General features: G+C 41.2%; 1 protein-coding gene across 3 annotated transcripts; it reads left to right on the top strand.

Annotated features, from left to right (window-relative positions):
- Positions 1-482: 482 nt before the first annotated feature.
- Positions 483-16,388, top strand: LOC120555695 (coiled-coil domain-containing protein 81-like). Of its 3 annotated transcripts, none has more exons than XM_039794660.1 (16): positions 483-1,029; positions 3,164-3,225; positions 3,347-3,500; positions 3,874-4,058; positions 4,148-4,222; positions 4,339-4,537; positions 6,007-6,121; positions 7,701-7,794; positions 8,366-8,512; positions 9,956-10,054; positions 10,360-10,529; positions 10,645-10,723; positions 11,838-11,948; positions 12,624-12,733; positions 12,808-12,933; positions 15,470-16,388. In XM_039794660.1, the coding sequence occupies exons 2-16, from the start codon at positions 3,187-3,189 to the stop codon at positions 15,606-15,608; spliced, it is 1,842 nt and encodes a 613-aa protein (XP_039650594.1). In that variant the 5' UTR covers positions 483-1,029; positions 3,164-3,186; the 3' UTR covers positions 15,609-16,388. The 3 variants fall into 3 exon arrangements, with proteins under 3 accessions (XP_039650594.1, XP_039650592.1, XP_039650591.1); XM_039794658.1 differs by lacking the exon at positions 483-1,029 and adding an exon at positions 2,783-3,030 and having other exon boundaries at positions 6,010-6,121; XM_039794657.1 differs by lacking the exon at positions 483-1,029 and adding an exon at positions 2,785-3,030.
- Positions 16,389-18,990: the final 2,602 nt, after the last annotated feature.

The raw sequence follows: 18,990 nt of genomic DNA, 5'->3' as shown, positions 1-18,990 counted from the left end.
ACACAGCCCTTGTTTGCGACCGTTATACCCCATAATTGGTCAAATGTGCCATGGCATCTTACGGTGAAACGGTGGCAACCCACAAAAACAGCGGCAGCTGCCGAGGCATCATAGCCTGGATGCCAGCCGAACTTAGCCCGACCACAACATTCGAGAAATAACACACAAACATCGGCAGATGCCGTGACATCTTACAATGCCACGAGAAATAACACACAAACATCGGCAGGAGCCAGAGTAAATGTGTGGCATCTCAGGCTGCCACCGGAAATACGATATAAACGGCTAAAGATGCCGTGGCATCTCAGGAAAAATCGTTGGCATCTCAACCTACCACCTTAAATGCCACTGCTAACCGAGGCAGATGCCGTGGCATCTCAACCTACCACCTTAAATGCCACTGCTAACCGAGGCAGATGCCGTGGCATCTCAACCTACCACCTTAAATGCCACTGCTAACCGAGGCAGATGCCGTGGCATCTCAACCTACCACCGGAAATGCCACTGCTAACCGAGGCAGATGCCGTGGCATCTCAACCTACCACCTTAAATGCCACTGCTAACAGAGGCAGATGCCGTGGCATCTCAACCTACCACCGGAAATGCCACTGCTAACCGAGGCAGATGCCGTGGCATCTCAACCTACCACCGGAAATGCCACTGCTAACCGAGGCAGATGCCGTGGCATCTCAACCTACCACCTTAAATGCCACTGCTAACAGAGGCAGATGCCGTGGCATCTCAACCTACCACCGGAAATGCCACTGCTAACCGAGGCAGATGCCGTGGCATCTCAACCTACCACCTTAAATGCCACTGCTAACAGAGGCAGATGCCGTGGCATCTCAACCTACCACCGGAAATGCCACTGCGAGCTGCCGATGCCACTATTTGAGCTAGCTGTCTCTCACTACAGTTGCGCTTTCTGTCTTCAGTGAAAGCATACAACCGTTAGTTTGTTAGTTAGTACCTATTTTTTTTAGACACCAAATGGTAAACCGTTGTAAAACATTCTGAAATAACTGCTAGGTGAGTGGTTAGAATGTTGCGCTTTGGTCTGTGAGTCAGGAGTTTTATTTTTTTCATTTTGGATTGGATAATTGCATGCAATTGCGCAAGTCAGGGCCCGCGAAGGCGAAATGTTTTTGGCAGGGTGGTAGGGGAAGACTCATGAATATGCCTGCTCTGGTTGGGTTGGTTAGGTTTAGGCAAGAGGAGTGGGATTGGTTATGGTTGGTTAGGGTAAGAATGTCAGGGCAATAATATTCCAAAAAGGTGTAATACATGAGTAGTATGGATAACTGTGTGTAAATATATGCCAAGGTACTGTAAATGCACAGGGGTACAAATAGCATACATTGATATTTGTACCAGACGGGGTATTAATAGAACGAATGAACTGCCTTGCACTATATTGATATTTAAATCTTAAATCTCAGGGCGTTTTCACCTAAAAGTCTGGACCAACTTCCGAACCAACGTTCGTGTTTAATTACATTGTACATTTGATCCTCGTCACCACGTACTCTCGGCATTTTTGTGAGTGTTTTCTAATTGACTTTTGACCCAAATGTTGGGTTAAAACAACCCCATTTTCTGGTTTGAAATAACCCAGAAATTAGTTGGTCCTATGCCCCTTTTTAACCCAGGAGATGGGTCACAAATAATCTAACTCCTCCAAAATGATATGAGAAAAACACAATTTATTGTACTAGTTTGCATTTGGCAAAGACATACAGATGGAAAATGTTTTTTTTTTTTATTGCTGGTGGTGGTGTAATGGTGTGGGGAATGTTTTCTTGGCACACTTTAGGCCCCTTAGTACCAATTGGGCATCGTTTAAATGCCACAGCCTACCTGAGCATTGTTTCTGACCATGTCCATCCCTTTATGACCACCATGTAACCATCCTCTGATGGCTACTTCCAGCAGGATAATGCACAAACAGATTCTAATCACAAAGCTCGAATCATTTCAAATTGGTTTCTTGAACATGACAATGAGTTCGCTGTACTAAAATGGCCCCCACAGTCACCAGATCTCAACCCAATAGAACATCTTTGGGATGTAGTGGATCGGGAGACAAACGGCGGTTTGTGTTACCTTTCGACATATTAATCAATCAATTAAACGTTAATTCTATAGCATATTTTCATAAAAGTAACACAATGTTCTTTGTACAAAAGCGTCATCAAATAAAACTTAAATTCAATTATATAAAATATACAAAACATGTATAGAACACACAAGCACATATGCATGCACACGTACACGCACGCACGCACGCACGCACGCACGCACTTCTATTTATTTATTAAACTATAATGACTAATTTATATATTTTTATATATCTTTTCCCTCATTTATTTATTGTAGGAATGTATTTAATGAATATTTATTTATGTAGGCCTATGTATTTATTTATTTAATATTGAATAAAATGGCATTCCATATAAACAATCCACAATAAGAGTGGCACCTGTAGGGGAGGTTAAGTTATTCCTGTCTATATGTGTTAATAATAATAATAATAATAATAATAATAATAATAATTGTTGTTATTTGTGATTGTTTTTAATTATTAACAGGAAAGTCTGAAGTTAATGCTGAAATAAATAGGCTAGTTAGGCTATGTCGAGTTCACCCTGAATATGACGTTTTTTGGCTCCAAATAGCTTATGTGTATCCAACATTATAATAATGACAACTACAAGAGGAAACTTGAACTCATAAAAACCTCCTTTGTTGTAGTTTCGTGTCAGCCGCACTGACGGAGGCATCAGCTGCGCTGCACTCGGCGCGTGCACTGCGGGGGTGCATTGCTATGGGCAACCGCGGCTCTCAAATGCTCGACATGCATGATCTCTGGCAGTGGCAGCCAAGCAGCGAGACGACAGTAGGGAAAAGTTTTAAAAAACAACTTAATTTTTTTTTTTTCTGACGGTTTAACAGATATGACTGACATACTGCGGCTGGTGCCAGAAGCGGACACACGGACTTTACCTACTCTCACTCAGCTCTCTGAAAACGGTCGGACAACCCCCCCGCCCTTTTTTTCTAATGACTGTGATTCAGCTGCTGGTAGTTTATAGTCTGTGTATACACTGCTAATAAAGTGCGCATGCGTCTCCATTTAACCACATCTAATGTGTTTTTTTTTCAGATATCAACTGTATTTGGGCTGATATGTCCGCCTACATTGAACGTCAGATGACCTTACAGAAGGTAACCCATCTATCTATCTATCTATCTATCTATCTATCTATCTATCTATCTATCTATCTATCTATCTATCTATCTATCTATCTATCTATCTATCTAAAAATTGATTGATTGATTAAAACAGGGGGTCCACCTGGCAGGACTGGGGACCTTCACCTTCTCTCAGCAGAAGTTGGACATAGGAAACAAGTTCACAATGATCCAAAGACCCATCTTTCTCCTGGCTGGGAAACTAGTCCAGTCGCTGGGTTTAAAACAGCTCAGGCCGATGGCTGCAGGTGAGCTAATTTTTGAAGAAAAGCTATACATGTGACTTCTGAAGATTTATTTAATCACAAACTCATCTGAAAAACAAAAAGTGCCACCAAATGGATAAAATATATACAATCAGGAAATGAAAGGCCTTTAATCAGCTTTTAGTTATGAGTGATGGGGTCTTATAAAGACACAATGTAACACTTTTGGTTATTTTACAAGAGAGTTCTTTTTTTCTGTGCTTGTGATATCCCATACTCCCATGCATCAATCAGGATTTAAAAATATTTCAATCAGAATCTTATGATAGTTGGTGGTTGCTAGGTCACTGTCATTATTATGATTATGATTATATTATTATAAGGGTTTGTTGGTTTGTGTGTATGTCCCTTGCAGCAACACACCTACCAGTTGTGCAACTGAACTTTGCAGCTGTGTCACAAGATACTCCTTTCAGTCGCGACGTAGTGGAGGGCTGCATTAGAGAAACTCTTCTTCTCCTGTTCAGAGCTTTGGCCTCTGAACAAAATATATTCCTCACCTTCCAGGGAATTGGAGTTTTATCGTTCAAGAACAACCAGGTGGCTCGCCTACTCATACTGTATTTCTAAGTTGCAGACTATGACGATGGTTTTCTGGTAAATCTAATCTCATCTGTTGTTATTCAAAGGTACGGATGAAGTTCAACAGAGAATTTATTAATGCCATGGATGGAACTGGTCGGCTGCTGTTAGCCTTTAACAACGTGAGTATAAAGAAGTGCATGTGTGTTTGCAGGTTACAGTGCATGTTACAGTACAGTATATAATTAATGTAAATCATATGTATGGATACAGATAATCTGTACTTTTGCCCCTGCAGAGACCTGGGAGCAGTGTCTCTTTACTGTCTGGTGGCCTGTCCAGGCTGCAGAGGCCACAGACTGCCAACCCTGTCGCCTTGCCAACTGTCTGCTCTCCTCAGCTAGACAACAAAGCTGGTGACAAAGATCTATGGTGCTTGTCACCAGCTCCAGACCAGAGGAATGCAGGAAGTGAAAGAGCTTTTTGCACTAAATTAGGTATTGAATCAAATCCAGATCCTTTCAAATCTCCTATCAACTTGCTGCAAAGGAAAAATATTAGTTGTCTTCGTGGCTGAATCTGAAATAAACATGTGGGGGCCTTTTTGATTTCTTGCTGAAACGTTAGCTGACTCTCCGTTAAATATAAAGCTACAGGCAATGGCCGATTAGCTCAGCTTAGCATAAAGACTGGAATGAGGGGGAAACAGCTAGCCTGGATCTGTCCAAAGATAACAAAATCCACCTTTTGGTGCTTCTAAACTCATGAATTAACACGTTCTATATAATTAGTTTAATCCGTACGCTAAGCTAAGTTAAGGCTATAGTGCATAGCTTCTGTCGCCCCCATGAGGAATTCTAAGTAATAGAAACATAAAGTAAAGAACTGTGGGCGTGTCCACATGATGCAAACCTTCCGTGATCGCGCATCACCCCCACCCCTCCTCCACGCAGTTGCTAGTTGCCAATGAGGAAACAGAGGATTAAAAAAACATGGACTCTTCAGAAGAGGTAATAAGTAGTTCCCAAAATGTCAAACCATTCTTTTAAGATGTGTCAGTGCACTTGAAGAACTGGTTGCACCAGCAGTTTGAGGTGGAGCAAACCAGTTCTCATGTTAAACAAAATGACTCAAGCTTTTACTTTCAATTTTGTGTGGGCTACTATAGGCAATATTTAAGAATGGGCAACTCTATAGCTAGTTATAAAAGACAGAATTTGTTAGAGCTTAATGAGTCTAGGCATTGAACCTACTGTACTTGGAACTGCTATTGAAACCCATCTCTATCAAAAACCAAATGAATAGGGTGCAACAAAGGTTAAAGGTCCCATGACAGGGTGGTCTTCGGATGCTTTTATATAGATCTTAGTGGTCCCCTAATACTGTATCTGAAGTCTAAATTCAGCCTTGGTGCAGAATTACAGCCACTAGAGCCAGTCCCACAATGAGCTTTCCTTAGTATGTGCCACTTCTGTATCTGTAGCTATTGAGGAGAGGGGGCAAGGTGGAGGGTGGGGGTGTGGCCTTGACCAACTGCCACTTTGCTCGTTTGAAAGCCATGATGTCTCTCTCTTTCTCATGGGTGGGCCAAATTCTCTGGGTGGGCAAAGCAGAGAAAGGGGAGGTAACCTTGCTCCTTATGACCTCATAAGGAGAAGATTCCATATTGGGCTTTCATTTTCTCAAAGGCAGAGCAGGATACCCAGGGCTTGGTTTACACCTATCGCCATTTCTAGCCACTGGGGGACCATAGGCAGGCTGGGGGAACTCATATTAATGTTAAAAAACCTCATAAAGTGAAATTGTCATGCCATGGGAGCTTTAAGATACAGCAAAGAAAGAATAGCTGTTGAGTTCAGAATGACGGAATCAATAACGATAAATCTGGAGTTGCCATTTAAAGAGCAAGATAAGTTCAGTTACGTTTTGGAACAGTGAACCTACTCAGACTTGTATGTCTCCACAGAAGTTCCCCAACAGAGAGAATCTAAAACTAATCAGCCACTGCAGCCTGCCAAGATGAAAGCTGTCAGCCTGTCTGAAAACCTGAATCCAAAACCCCCCATGGAGGCCACAGACAAGTACACCACACACAAAGACACAAAACCGCACAGACAGACAAGCACACACAATCTCTGTGGAGGTACACTTTGCAGTGTACAGAGCTGTTGTTTGAAGGTATAGATGAGTCAGTGAGAACTGAGAGCTCAGTGGTGGTCTTACATTGTTACAGCCCTGAGGCAGCTTCCAGCTCCATCAATGATGCACAACTAGCTGTGGGACAGATTTCTCTTCTGTCATTACCTACTTGCACTGTCAGAGAAGGAGTGAGACACACACACACACACACACACACACACACACTTAACTTGGAATAAATATCTGAAATAACTTGTATTATTTGTCCATCCACACAACCCACACACGGTAATTGCAGTTTGTATGTATCTTTCGCAGATCCCCTCTTACACAACCTAGGAAGGATCTAAAGATAATGTGTAAAATTAATTATATGTTTATATGTTCATGTAGACATGTTTACAGCAATTAGGGCTGCTCGATTATGGAAAAAATAATAATCACGATTATTTTGGTCAATATTGAAATCACGATTATTTAACACAATTACTCATTAACATTTGGATATAATGGATAGTGTCCAGGGTATAATCTGTTAGTGTCCTTTATCTCACAGAAAGCGTCTTTGGATCAGAATAAAATCTGTTTTACTACTGTGAGTCGGTTCAGCTTTACAGATATCACACATAACGTTACACAGCTAATGAACAGATCCCCAGACATAACACAATGTGCATCTCACATCACATGTTCACTCACTATGACCACTACTACTGTCATTACTAAACATTGGGCCAAAATATTAACAATAATGTCGCTGTCAGTGGGCTTATTTGCTAGCTAACCTTAGGAAAAATCCAGCACATAGACGGTACCTTAGAGTAACGTTACGTGAAACAGGTGATTTAACGTCCCTGCTCATTTACATACAGTTTAACAACAAAACTAAATGCTGAGGGAACATTACTATGTTTTTTCATGTTGGTTTTGAGCAGTATGCCTATGCACCCCCACTAAGCTGGAAAAAGTTTTAAACAGTAAGTGAATACAGCGTGTTGGGGGGAATACAACATCTACTACAGCGGGGGGGGGGGGCAAAAGGCAGAGGGACGGCAGCGTTAGCTAACGTTAGCTGTTCCCAGACAACTGAGTTGGTTTTGGCTGCCATCTTTACTCGCGCTGAGTTTTTAAATTCCAGCGGAGGATATGCACACGACTTGCCTCCCTGACTGGCTTCAGGAGGGGCGGATGTGCGCGCATGCGCGTGTCATTCAGAACACAAGACAAAATAAGAGTGTTCTTGCAAAACAGAACATGGCAAAATAATCATTTTTTCTCGAGTATACTATTTTGGTGATCGTTGGGAGCCGAAATTCAATTAATTGCACAGCCCTAAGAGCAATCTAATAATCTGTCAAGAATGTAACATTTAATTCAAAAATTTCTTTTGCACAAGGAAATCACACTGCTTAGATTATCCCCTTTACCATATTAAGATAACACCAAAATGCACATGTACACGGGACATCGGTCTCTTTGATGAACAATATACAGAAGTAAAGGATTGGTTTCCCCTCCCAGGCCTACCACCTCCATCACACCACCAGAGGTCACTCCCAAACTAGAGGAACCTCGCGTGAACGTTAGCTGCTCTGGCCACACCCGTGCTGGACAGGTGAGTGTTTGTCATAGACTGTAGGCCTGTAATAAGCGGGCGGAGCCAGAGTGACGGTTTGTGGACTACATTTTTGGCATTTTGGAAAGGTGTAGCTTGGGAGGATACGCATTGCTAAGCCTCTATGATAATTTACATGTCGCCACAGTAGCGTCTTGTTTATCACAAGGTAGCCACCACACCTTAAAGCATAACTTACATTGTCTATTTTACTCTAAGCCTAAGGCGTACTCATACTTGGCCCAGTTGCCTTGAACCGTGCCCGAACACGATTGTTTACTGAGGTAATAAATCAAGTGAAAAGCAGGATAATTTTTTCATAGACTTATATACAATCAGAATTATTTTTGCAACCAGTGGAGTCGTCCCCTGCTGGCCATTAAAAAGAATGCATTGGCTTCACTTTTCAGACCTGTAGGCTATGTCCACTTCTTTTATACAGTCTATAAAACCCAAACCAGCATTCTCTACAAATTTGAAAGCCTGTGAGGAAAATGAAAATAACTATATGTTCACGTTACTAATAATTACAGTTTATGATTGTAATAACTGTCATTTCTTGTCATCATAGGAACTGTGCTACCTGTGTATGCAGCGGGCACAAAGAAACGTTCCAGTCTATTTGAGGGAGCAGCAGCAGGCAGAGGAGAAAGCGTACGAGAAACTCTTACTGCTTGGAGAACAACAGAGAGACAAGCAGTACATGGACGAAGAACAGGTGTGTGGGTGACCCGTGTGTTTGCGTGAATGCATTGTGCGCACTTGATGTGTTTGACAAGGACAAGAAGTGAAGCAAATTTGCATTTTGCATCATTCGTGCAAATGTGACTGCTGGAATGCTTGTCAATCTGTGTTAATTCCCCTGTAGTCTCTCTTTGCCAGACCTTCCTCCACAGTGCTGCACTGGAGGGTCTGGCTAGTCTATACACCATCCGGGATGGGAGAAAAACGTGCTCTGGTTTATTGTCATTTCTTTAAACCAATCACAATCGTCATGGGTGGCGCTAAGCGCTGGACATAGCCACGGTGCCGCTGCAAAATAGCCTCGGGAAGGAACTTGTTTTGGTGGAACGTGTGCACGTTCAAAGGTTGTTTTAGTCTTGCAACAGAAAACTCAGATTGGACAGATAGTCTAGCTAGCTGTCTGGATTTACCCTGCAGAGATCTGAGGAGCAGTCAACCATAGACCTCATAAATCGACCAAAGTTTAAAATTCTAACACAAAGAAAGCGACACGTAACGGACATCCGGCCGAAAAGAATGTCACCCGGCGGAATTTCCGGCGGCAACGCAGTAATCCCGGAAGTGGAACTTCGTCGACAGACCAATTCCCCTGAAACATCCAAACAGCCTCTTTGAGCTAAATGCTAATGTCAGCATGGTTACGTCAGGATGTGTAATGGTTATCGTGGTCACCACGTTAGTTTAGCAACATTAGGTAATTACTGTAATACAAACACAGCAAAGGCTGATGAGAATGTTTTGTAAGTATTTGGTCATAAACCCAAGTATTGGATAAAATTACATTTTGAGCTGATGATGGTGCTACATGAAGGGGATCACAAAAAGTGATTATGATCCTGAGGGGAACATGAATGAACCAAATAGCAATCAAATAGTTATTTATCAAGTAGTCAAGATATTGCAGTCCGGACCGACTCAGAGACCAACATTGACCTTCCCAGAGTCTTTGCGATTTGTGAGTGCTCTCGGGATTCTTTTGTGGTTTTTAGTCAAAGCAAAACACAAACTGTGGTTGGATTAACTGCTGGTCCCTTGGTCAGAGGCAGAAGTCAGATAAAACTCAAGCATTATTTCAAGAGAACGTGAAAGCAGCAAGAAAAACACAAAGACTAAAAATATCTCAACAACTGAGGAGTTAAGGGTGGTTCCAGACTGGTTGGGGCCAGAGAGCTGAGAAAACAGCTTTATCCACTTAACAGTGCTGGGAAAGAGGTGTTGGACATGTGGGATATTAAAATTGTAAATGAAAAAAACTTTAAGTGCTTTGCACGTTGACTTTGCCAATATTATTTCATGGTTCAATAAAACTTCCCTTAAAAGTTCATGTTTTACCCTGTATATGTCATGCGCTCAATGTCTATTTTTTCCAGTCAATATGATGATAAAAGGCATGTGTTTTTGTGTGTTCATCTGGCAGGAAAAGCTGAATGAGCAACGTGAGCATGCAAAGCAGGTTGCTACATTCAACCTGAAAATGTCAGAGAAGAAAGAGAAAACTTACTGTCCTCTCTTGCCTGTGAGTAGAACCTGGACGTTAAAGCGTTTCAGGATTTCAGTCCTGGTGGTAACACTCCTTGAGCAGCTAGTTTGTAAGAAGTCCATCAGAGGAGGGTCTGTTTGCCAAACAAACTCATGTTGTTTTACTGAATATAAATACATTGAATGGCTATTGCAGAAAAAATGCTGAGCATCAATACCAATCTTGTGGATTATTACTTTAAACATGAAATAAGATGTATTAACTATTGTCGCTCACTGCATCTTTTGAAGTTAACTCAAGCTGTTAAAATTCAAAGTCTTCTCTGGGCTACTTGTGTTTAGACCTCATTTGTCTTCCCGGCTCGGCCCTTCACTCCTGCCAGGAGGATCCAGCAGCATCGCTACATGAACGAGCTACAGAGCCAGATAGAGACACGGCGGCAACATGATGTTCAGGACCAGCAGAACCGTCTCCTCATGGAGCGTCTAGACCAGGTCCAGCTGGTCCAGGAGTGAGTCCTTAACAGCGATACTGCTCTGGCATTTCATATAGTCATCTGTTGTGATAAATAGTGTGTCATCTGGTGTGTGTATGTGTGTGTGTGTGTGTGTGTGTGTGTGTTTTAGGATAGCTTTGCAAAAGGCTCAGCAGCTCCAGCAGAAACACAAGAGAACTATGCATTACAAGAGGGCTCTGGACACTCAGGCAAGAAAATGTCTTCACAAAGTTGACTTTCAGACACAAGCAATTTAGTAAACAGACAATGATTTGAGTTCATGAAGTTAACATTAGGTGATACATGTTCTTGCATTTCAACATGTTTTACAAACACTTGCAGCAAGAGAGAATACTTGGTCATTGGTTTTTATTATAATGTTAGTATTAGTTAGCTCTGGTGTTAATAGGCTTTAAAAATATATATTTGAGATCTTTTACAGAAATAATGTTGTCCCTTCTGTATTCCTCTCTGATTACGAAAGCATTTCAGGTTCAGATAATATTACGGATGTCTAACTGTGCTGTTGTGTTGTTCAGCTTGAGGAAGTTTGTAGGTCAAAGGAAGGCAGCAGAGTATAGCTGCCGCCCATCCTGCCAGTTAAGGGAACTAGTGCCAGCAGGCTGACCAAAACACTTAAAGCATTAAAAACATGTTATTGATTTTTATTTCCCGACTCAAAAAAACACATTTTCTAAACAAAATCATTCCAGTTTCTTTGTTAATAAAGAAGCATAGATTTACACAACAAAGTCTGTTTACAGGTCTTGGGGAGCTCTTGACTCAGCATTGGTTGTAGCTGAAGACTTTAAAGGTGCCCTGCCACACGTATTACATTACTTTGTGGTAATGTCTGAAGTTCTACCATGGACTCTGTAACATGTTTTGTGCGAGCAAGTGGCAGCAGATCAAGCATCAATCATCACAAACCATACATATATTAAATAGATCCATTAACACAATACAGTTATAAATCCTCATACCACGATTGACATCTGAGGCATTTTTTCATTTTCTACATTAGCAGCTACTAGCATAAACAGGGTACATTTAGAAAAGGAAGAATAATGCATGGCATATTAAACAATAGCTCTGGTTCTGCTGCATTGAGTTTGACATAGTAAAAAAAAAAATTGATAACCAATATTTTTTTGGGGATAACAACAAAGGGCAACAGCAAAATAAAATTCACTGGGCTTTGTTTTGATCTTGTCGGCCAGAAAGGACATGGCCACCATGGCATATCTGGCCCGGAAGCTGTATTATGCCATGGTCTGCTTTATGGTAACCTTAAAACTGAAATGAGTCTGTTCTGTCCTTTAGGTGGGAGATAAGAAGTGCACAGACCCTCCAGAGTGCCAGCATGACAACTCCGGGTTTAACCGCTGTGAGAGAGCAGCCAATAACGCAGAGAGCCGACAGAGGGCCCAGAAGGTCACCTCTGTTTCTTATTGCTGCCATAAACCTCATTTTTCCACATGTGGCCTCTTGCAGATGTCATAAATAAGAACTCATAGTTGTTTAATTATCTCTGCATAGGTTTTTTTTGCAATGACAGTGACAGAAAAGGTATTCAGAACCTGAAGTAAAAGTAGCAATACCACAGTGTAGAATAAATGTGCTATTATTATAAATTATATTATTGGATTATTCATTCATTCAATCATTGATCCATTAACATTTAATCAGCAATTTTATGTTGCAGTTGGTTGAGATGTAGATAATTAAACTTCTTTAAATAGGGTGGGGGCTTAAAATTAAAAAATGCATCACATTTTTGTTATGTCAAATGTTTACCAGCAAAATGATTACAAATTATAGATGTTAGATAAATGTGGTGGAATAAAAACTACAATATTGCCTTCTAAAATGTTGTGAAGTTAATGTATAAAGTAGCAAAAGATGTAAATACTATGTAAAATACAAGTTTCTCAAAATCATACCTACAGTATTTGAGTAAATGTACTTCTTTTCTACCACTGTCTTTTGGTTGACCAGCCAACAAATATTCTCAGGCCTGTTACTGTAAGTCTTGTGTTTTTTTTTTTTTTTTTAAATTGGTCTACTATTTTATCAAAGTTGATGTAATTTTATTTTACATACTGACAGCTCTTCCAGGTAAATTGCAACGCTGCCACTCAGAGGAAGAAAGAAGAACTGCACAACCGCCGAGAACAGCTGGAGAAAGAGAGAGAAGTTCTCAAACACAACAAAATGGAGTGAGTAAAGGAAAACCTTAGTCCAAAAATGTTTTCTTTTTGTGGAAACTTTCTGTGGTATGTTTTCTGTCCAGGTTAATATTGGACCGCATTAGTCGCTTTGAGAAGAAGCAGGACATCAGTAAGTCACTGGAGGACGAGTGGAGTCGTAGTGTGAAGCTCAAACACCAGCGAGAGGACGAGGAGAGGCACTTCCTGAGGTGTGTAGATGTAGGACTACCTTGCGACTGCATAAACATTCACCCATGCATTTACATCTATTTAAATAATCATACGCTTGTTAACCATTCACTCACACAATGTGGTACTTAGTCTGACTCAGGCATGAGCCGGTATAACATTCTGACGGTATGATAACCTCAGCTTATACCGCAGGAACGGTATGACGGCAGATTTTAGTGGTTTTGAAACTGCGACTTTTTCAAACCTTTAAACCGGTAACCGTCCCATGCCTAGTCTGACTGGCATAAAATTTGTTGCACCCTGGGACAATGGGCCTCATTCACCAACCGTTCTTACGAAGAAATGTGTTCTTAAACCCTTCTTACGCACTTTTTACGAAGATTCTGGCATTCACTAATGTTTTCTTAACTTGGATTTGTTCTTGGCTAAGAACAAAATCTACGAACACTGAAAAGCACTCTTACGCACATTTGAGTGATGACAATTTGCTCCAAATGATTGGCTACTGCATTTTCTTTAATTCTACAGTCGTTTACAATGATAGTATTGTACTGTAATGTATTTCTGATCATTTGTTGAAAAAGAAATCATATTATGCAAAAAAACACTAACACTGCAATTTACATTAGCAGTTAAACTCATTAAATCCTTCGTTTTTTGGTGATTGGTCGCTATTTATAGGGCAAAAATGCAGTGGTAGAATCTAACAAAGTACAAATTCTTCGTAACTGTACTTAAGTACATTTTTCACGTATCTGTACTTTACTTAAGTAGACTCTACTTTTGACTATTACTTTGTTACATTTTGCTACATTTCTACAATGTTCCGTTACATTTTCTGATCAGTTTCCCCCCTGCCAAAACGTCTTCCTGACCGTCACACGTTTGTCTCACCAGTGAAGTTTTGTTGCCGTAGATAGGGCACTGCCGATCCAAGCCGGCTCCGGTGCTCCAGAGCCCGGGCGCAGCGCCGCTGACCCTCGTTAATACAGCCTCCGGTAAAAGTGAAAATTAAAATGTTTATTTTTTATTATTCCCGTTTTTAAATCATAGTTGCCATCTATTTCTTTCCACAGCGTCGTTTCCTCCTCCGCCAGGCTGCGTAAGACGCGTTCATATCTAATTTATTTGGCTGGACCTTTTCACATCTCCCCATTTGCGCTGCTTCACACACTTTATTTGCTTACTTGCATGGTTAAAGAAAATAAAATACATCCACGATTCTAACAACACATTTCCATTTTATGCTGGTTAGGATAGGAACTTTTTTTAAAAGCCAGGCCTTGTTTGTGGTAGTGGACACCTTCTACTTTTACTAAAGTAAATATGTCTCTGGTTATTTGTACTTTTATTTAAGTACTGAGATTCAGTACTTCCTCCACCGGGGCTCCGACAATCTCCGAAAACCTGTCTCCCAGGAGGTGCACAGGAAGTGTCATGTCCTTATAAGGGAATTTGCGGGGCGTTTTCTTATGCTAATTAGGAACAACTGGCACGCGCTTTCAGTTACGAAGACGTGGGATTCATCAATCCTAAGAACACAGATGCGAACAAATCTGCTGTTTAAGAACACATCATGAATCCGACGTAGACTTTTCTTAGGAACCTTCTTAAGAACATATTTAAGAGAAAACTTAGGAAGATATCGGTGAATGACGCCCAATGTTCCTTATTTTAGTTCCTAGTTTCAGACTTGCTATCTAAGACACAAACAACTGGCCCATTTTGACATCTTGCACACAAGAATTTAAAGTGGCTTGATTAAAGGTAAAACATATCCAACTTTGAAAGGCTGTAACACTGTACATATTGCTCTAATTGTGAATAAATGCTCTCCTGAGTTTGGTTACAACATTCATCTGATTGTGATGTACAGGACCTTGGTACTGACTGCCCTAAAAGATACACCTTGGCCTACATCATTCATGCTATATACAGACTGATCTCAATAAGTGGCGTATGTATGACACGCCAATTCGTATGCCATTTTGGCGTGTTATCAAGACACATAATCGCTTTTTAGCGTGTTTATCGACGCCGTTTGGCCTCCATTGACTTACATTACCTTGCGAGTACGTGTCAATTAACGACGTAGCGAGTAGTATGAAAGCCCGAAAATCCGCATAGAGACGTCGGTTGGGGTAGTGGATGGGTCAAACAACACAGGACCTTCACCCAGGAGACCGGCGATCGTGTCCCGCGTGTCACATTTCCTAAACCCAACCGTCGCTTTCTTCTTTTCCTAAACCCAACCCCGTTATTGTTTTCCTAAACCCAACCGTCCGAAAAGCGATTATGTCTGCGTCTTGATAACACGCCAAAATGGCATACGAATTGGCGTGTCATACATACGCCACTTATTGCACTGCAACCCGTCCGCTTTATACGGCGTAGACGCGGATAGCTCAAAATGCGTACAGATAACACACCACTTGGCTTTAGAAGGTGGCGTGTATGTTTACGCGAATTCATGATGTCACGTTGCTGTACAACATGTTTTTCTGGTCATTCAATCATTCTTCTTTTGCTTTTTTGCTTTCTGTCTGTGGTCAGGTCTGCTGGTCAACTCCTGGTTGATAAGCTTGAGCAGTACAGGCGCTGCTGCCAGTGTAAGAGGAGAACCACCAACTGTGGAGAGACCAACATCTGGAAAGACTCCTATTATCTTTCTGGCTCACAGTTCATGATCTGATGAACAGTGTAGCCTAGAGCAGCACTTACATACCTAAACAAGACCTCAACCTTTGTAACTCATCATGTGACTAAAGATACTTGGATATTTTGGTGTGCAGCATGCAATTTCCTCTGTTTTAATGTGAGATTTCTTCCTGCTCCTTTCATCAATTAGTCTTCTGAGTTCATGATTGTTGTACTTTGTATTTTTCCTAGAATATGGTTGTTTTGGGTATTTATATATCCCAAGTTTGCATGTTACAATAATACTCACCCATACAAAAGGTTTGTTATATTCACAGACTGGATTTTACAACTCTGGAAAGTTATCACAGTGGCAACTATTTTATCCTTCGTTGTTTAATAGTGTTAAAAATTAGCTGATGTCATCTTATTTTCAATCCATTCAGAAACCACCTAATATGGAAATGGCCTACTTCACCCTAGCAACCACCTAGTAACACCATAGCAACCAGCAGAAACATCTTATCAACCATATTAAAGTCCCACAGTAACCTCCTGGAACAACCTACTAATCATCTGAAACATCTCAGCAGCCACGTATTATTACAAGAGCAACCACACCAAACACCATAGCAACCACCTAGACGCAATCTGGTGACACTCACACAAACCTACAGTACCCAACACTTTAGAATAAACAGCAGCACCCTAACAGCTACTCAGCAATGAAATAGCAAAGTACTGTCTGTTATTCACCCAGCGTTCACTCTGTATGCCCTTTGAGATGAATTTGTGATTTTGGGTTATAGAAATAAAACTGACTTGACCCCTTTGAGCAAATCTCTCATTCAGTTTGGTTAAGAGGCCCAGTGTACTAATGTAATTTTGTATTATTGGAGACAAAAGCTAGTCACTCTAATTAACTAGTCAAGTTAATGTTAAACTTTGTAAACATGGCTTACACTCAAAGCCATTTTTTACATCAAATAAGAATCCTCCTCTCTAGTAAGTGCAGTCTACATAGACTATAATGGCGTTTTTCCATTACATGGTACCTGCTTGACTCGGCTCGACTTGGCTCGACCGCGGTGCCCCGCCCTCCATTTTCCATTGCAGATTTAGTACACCTTATGCCTGAGGCAAGCGTGACTGGTCGTCATAGTGGCGCCGCAGGAAACTGCCGTGACCTAACACGGCACGCACACAGAACGTCGAAGGTGTGTTGTTTTTGACTCTCAGCATGTGGCTGTTGCCAGAAGACAACTTTTGTTTCAAAAGAAGCTGGAGGCAGCAAAAAAAACACAGCTGGCTAAACTATTTAAAAATGGCGGGTTTGTTCAGGACACCCCCGTCTGTCGCTAGCAATGATGACGCAGTGATTAGTGACGATTCTCTCTGGCCAATCAGTAGTCTGCAGGTTTTCACGTCACCTTTTGGTATCGGCTCAGCTCGCTTGGAACCTGGACGGAGGTGGTACTAAAAAAAAGTAACTGTTAGCAGGTACAAGGGACTTTTTTTCGTAATGGTAAACCAAAAAAGGCGAGTAGAGTCGAGGCGAGTCGAGCAGGTACCGCGTGATGGAAAAACGCCATAATGCAGGTGACGTCATATTATCATGTCAAGTTTGACTGTTAAAAAAAAAAAATGTTCTGCCTAGGCAAAGTAAAAAAAAAACATGGTTATTAACATACAAAACGGTGTTTTTTTGCTTCTGAAAGGCTTACACTGTGAAAACCCAGGGTGTTCATCAGTGCAGCACATTGGCAAAGTAAGTAAAGAGACTGTCTGTAGTGTCTTTGAGAAGTACAGTACAGAGAGATGAGAAGCAACAGGGCCCCAACAGGGCCCCCAAGTTTGTGAGGACTGTGAGGATAGGAGGAGGGAAACACAAAAACACAGATCATTGTACATCATTGTTTTCTTCATAAGCCATCATTGGTTGAAAACAAATTGGAGGAAACAGATAAGTAAGGGAAAACAAAACAAGATGAAGATGAAAGAAGGTATGCAGCCTCGATATGGGAGGACTGGTTCATGCAGTGAAGAGTTTCTATAGATGATAAATGTGTTCCAGGATCATGACAATATTATTCTGGCTGTGGTCCCAGTTCTCTCTGAAGCCAGAATTCCCTTAATGAGCTCATAGAGGCATTTTGAAGGTCTTTGTACCAAAACAGATGCACAATTGACTGCCCAACACACTGGCTGATTAATTTACTAACTGACAGACAGATTGTGTGTATGGACAAAGATGTGTGTGTAGGGAGGGGTGGGGGGGAGCGGGGGGGTTGTAGGGTATAAAGCATAGACTGTATATGTAGTGGTACAGAAACCTCATGGATGTTGTATCTCAGGAAAGAGGTATGTGATCCAGAACAGACCTCCCATTAAAATAATTGCTTTATAATAAATTACTGCTGTTTAAGGTCACAGGAGTATATTTGAAAACACTACCTTTCCAACATATTTCTCTAAGCTTGTAAAAAATTACCTGTTGAGATATGCATGGGGTAATATATACAAGAGTCAGAGATACAGTCATAGATGTGCCAAACTGCATATTTAAACCAAATTCAGTGGGTGAGACATTCCTAGAAATTGTCAAATACTCACTTATCTCTTTTCGCCTCGGTTTTAAGTGTTTGCATGCGTCTGTGTATGACCCACCCATTTCCTGCAAAGTCGTGTGGTGTGTGTTATTAGGGTTTTGATGAGCCCTTGTCGACTTACCCTTAAGCGATGTTCCATTACTCTGTAAACACATGGATTTGAGAAGGGATCGACCCTTGAAGAACTGAGGGAGTGAAAATGTTAGCATACTGACGTTAGGGCTTGTGCTTAAGGGCATTTTTAATTTCAAGTTTCCCTATACATTATGAAAAAAACAACTATTAGTTGAAATGTAACAAAAGCTCTTAATGCTCTTTTACTAATCATATTTCGGGCATGGATTACTTGCTCTCTGGGTGGTTTGTGTGTTGAATACAATACTAAGGATTTAGGACTTGGAATCAACATCTGGTGACTACATTTGTTATGGACTCATCGTTGTCTTTGATTAGGCTCACTGAGGTGATGTCGTCCAAGCCGGGTCATTGGAGAGGATTGGGGTGTTATTAGAGGGGTGGGGGGCACTGTCTCATGGGGCATTTATGCTCCCTTAGAGGAGCAGACAGCAGACCAACGTCAACATATTGTATGCTGTTTGTCATGCACTTGTTGACTGATAGCCAATGGAGGGGGTTATATGAGGCAAATTTTGCACAACAGCACAAAAGTGTCCTCATATACTGTAGTTGACTCAAATGTGAACTTGTTTTCCTCTGGAGGAAATCTGTGAAATGTGTGAAAATCAGGACAATTGTGAAACACCCTCTATTTCCTCTCTCTTCCCTCTCCTTTTCTATTTTGTGTGTGCATGTTTCCGTGTTTCCCAG

Source organism: Perca fluviatilis, chromosome 3, assembly GCF_010015445.1.
Source record: "Perca fluviatilis chromosome 3, GENO_Pfluv_1.0, whole genome shotgun sequence".
NCBI classification, from domain to species: domain Eukaryota; kingdom Metazoa; phylum Chordata; class Actinopteri; order Perciformes; family Percidae; genus Perca; species Perca fluviatilis.
This window is presented reverse-complemented; position numbering and strand designations above follow the sequence as displayed.

Coding starts and splice junctions, on each gene's coding strand:
- LOC120555695 (XM_039794657.1), top strand. CDS start 2,955: ATGACTGACATACTGCGGCTGGTGCCAGAAGCGGACACACGGACTTTA. Junction 4,059..4,147: donor TATCGTTCAAGAACAACCAG/GTGGCTCGCCTA, acceptor TGTTATTCAAAG/GTACGGATGAAGTTCAACAG. Junction 6,122..7,700: donor CCCATGGAGGCCACAGACAA/GTACACCACACA, acceptor TTCCCCTCCCAG/GCCTACCACCTCCATCACAC.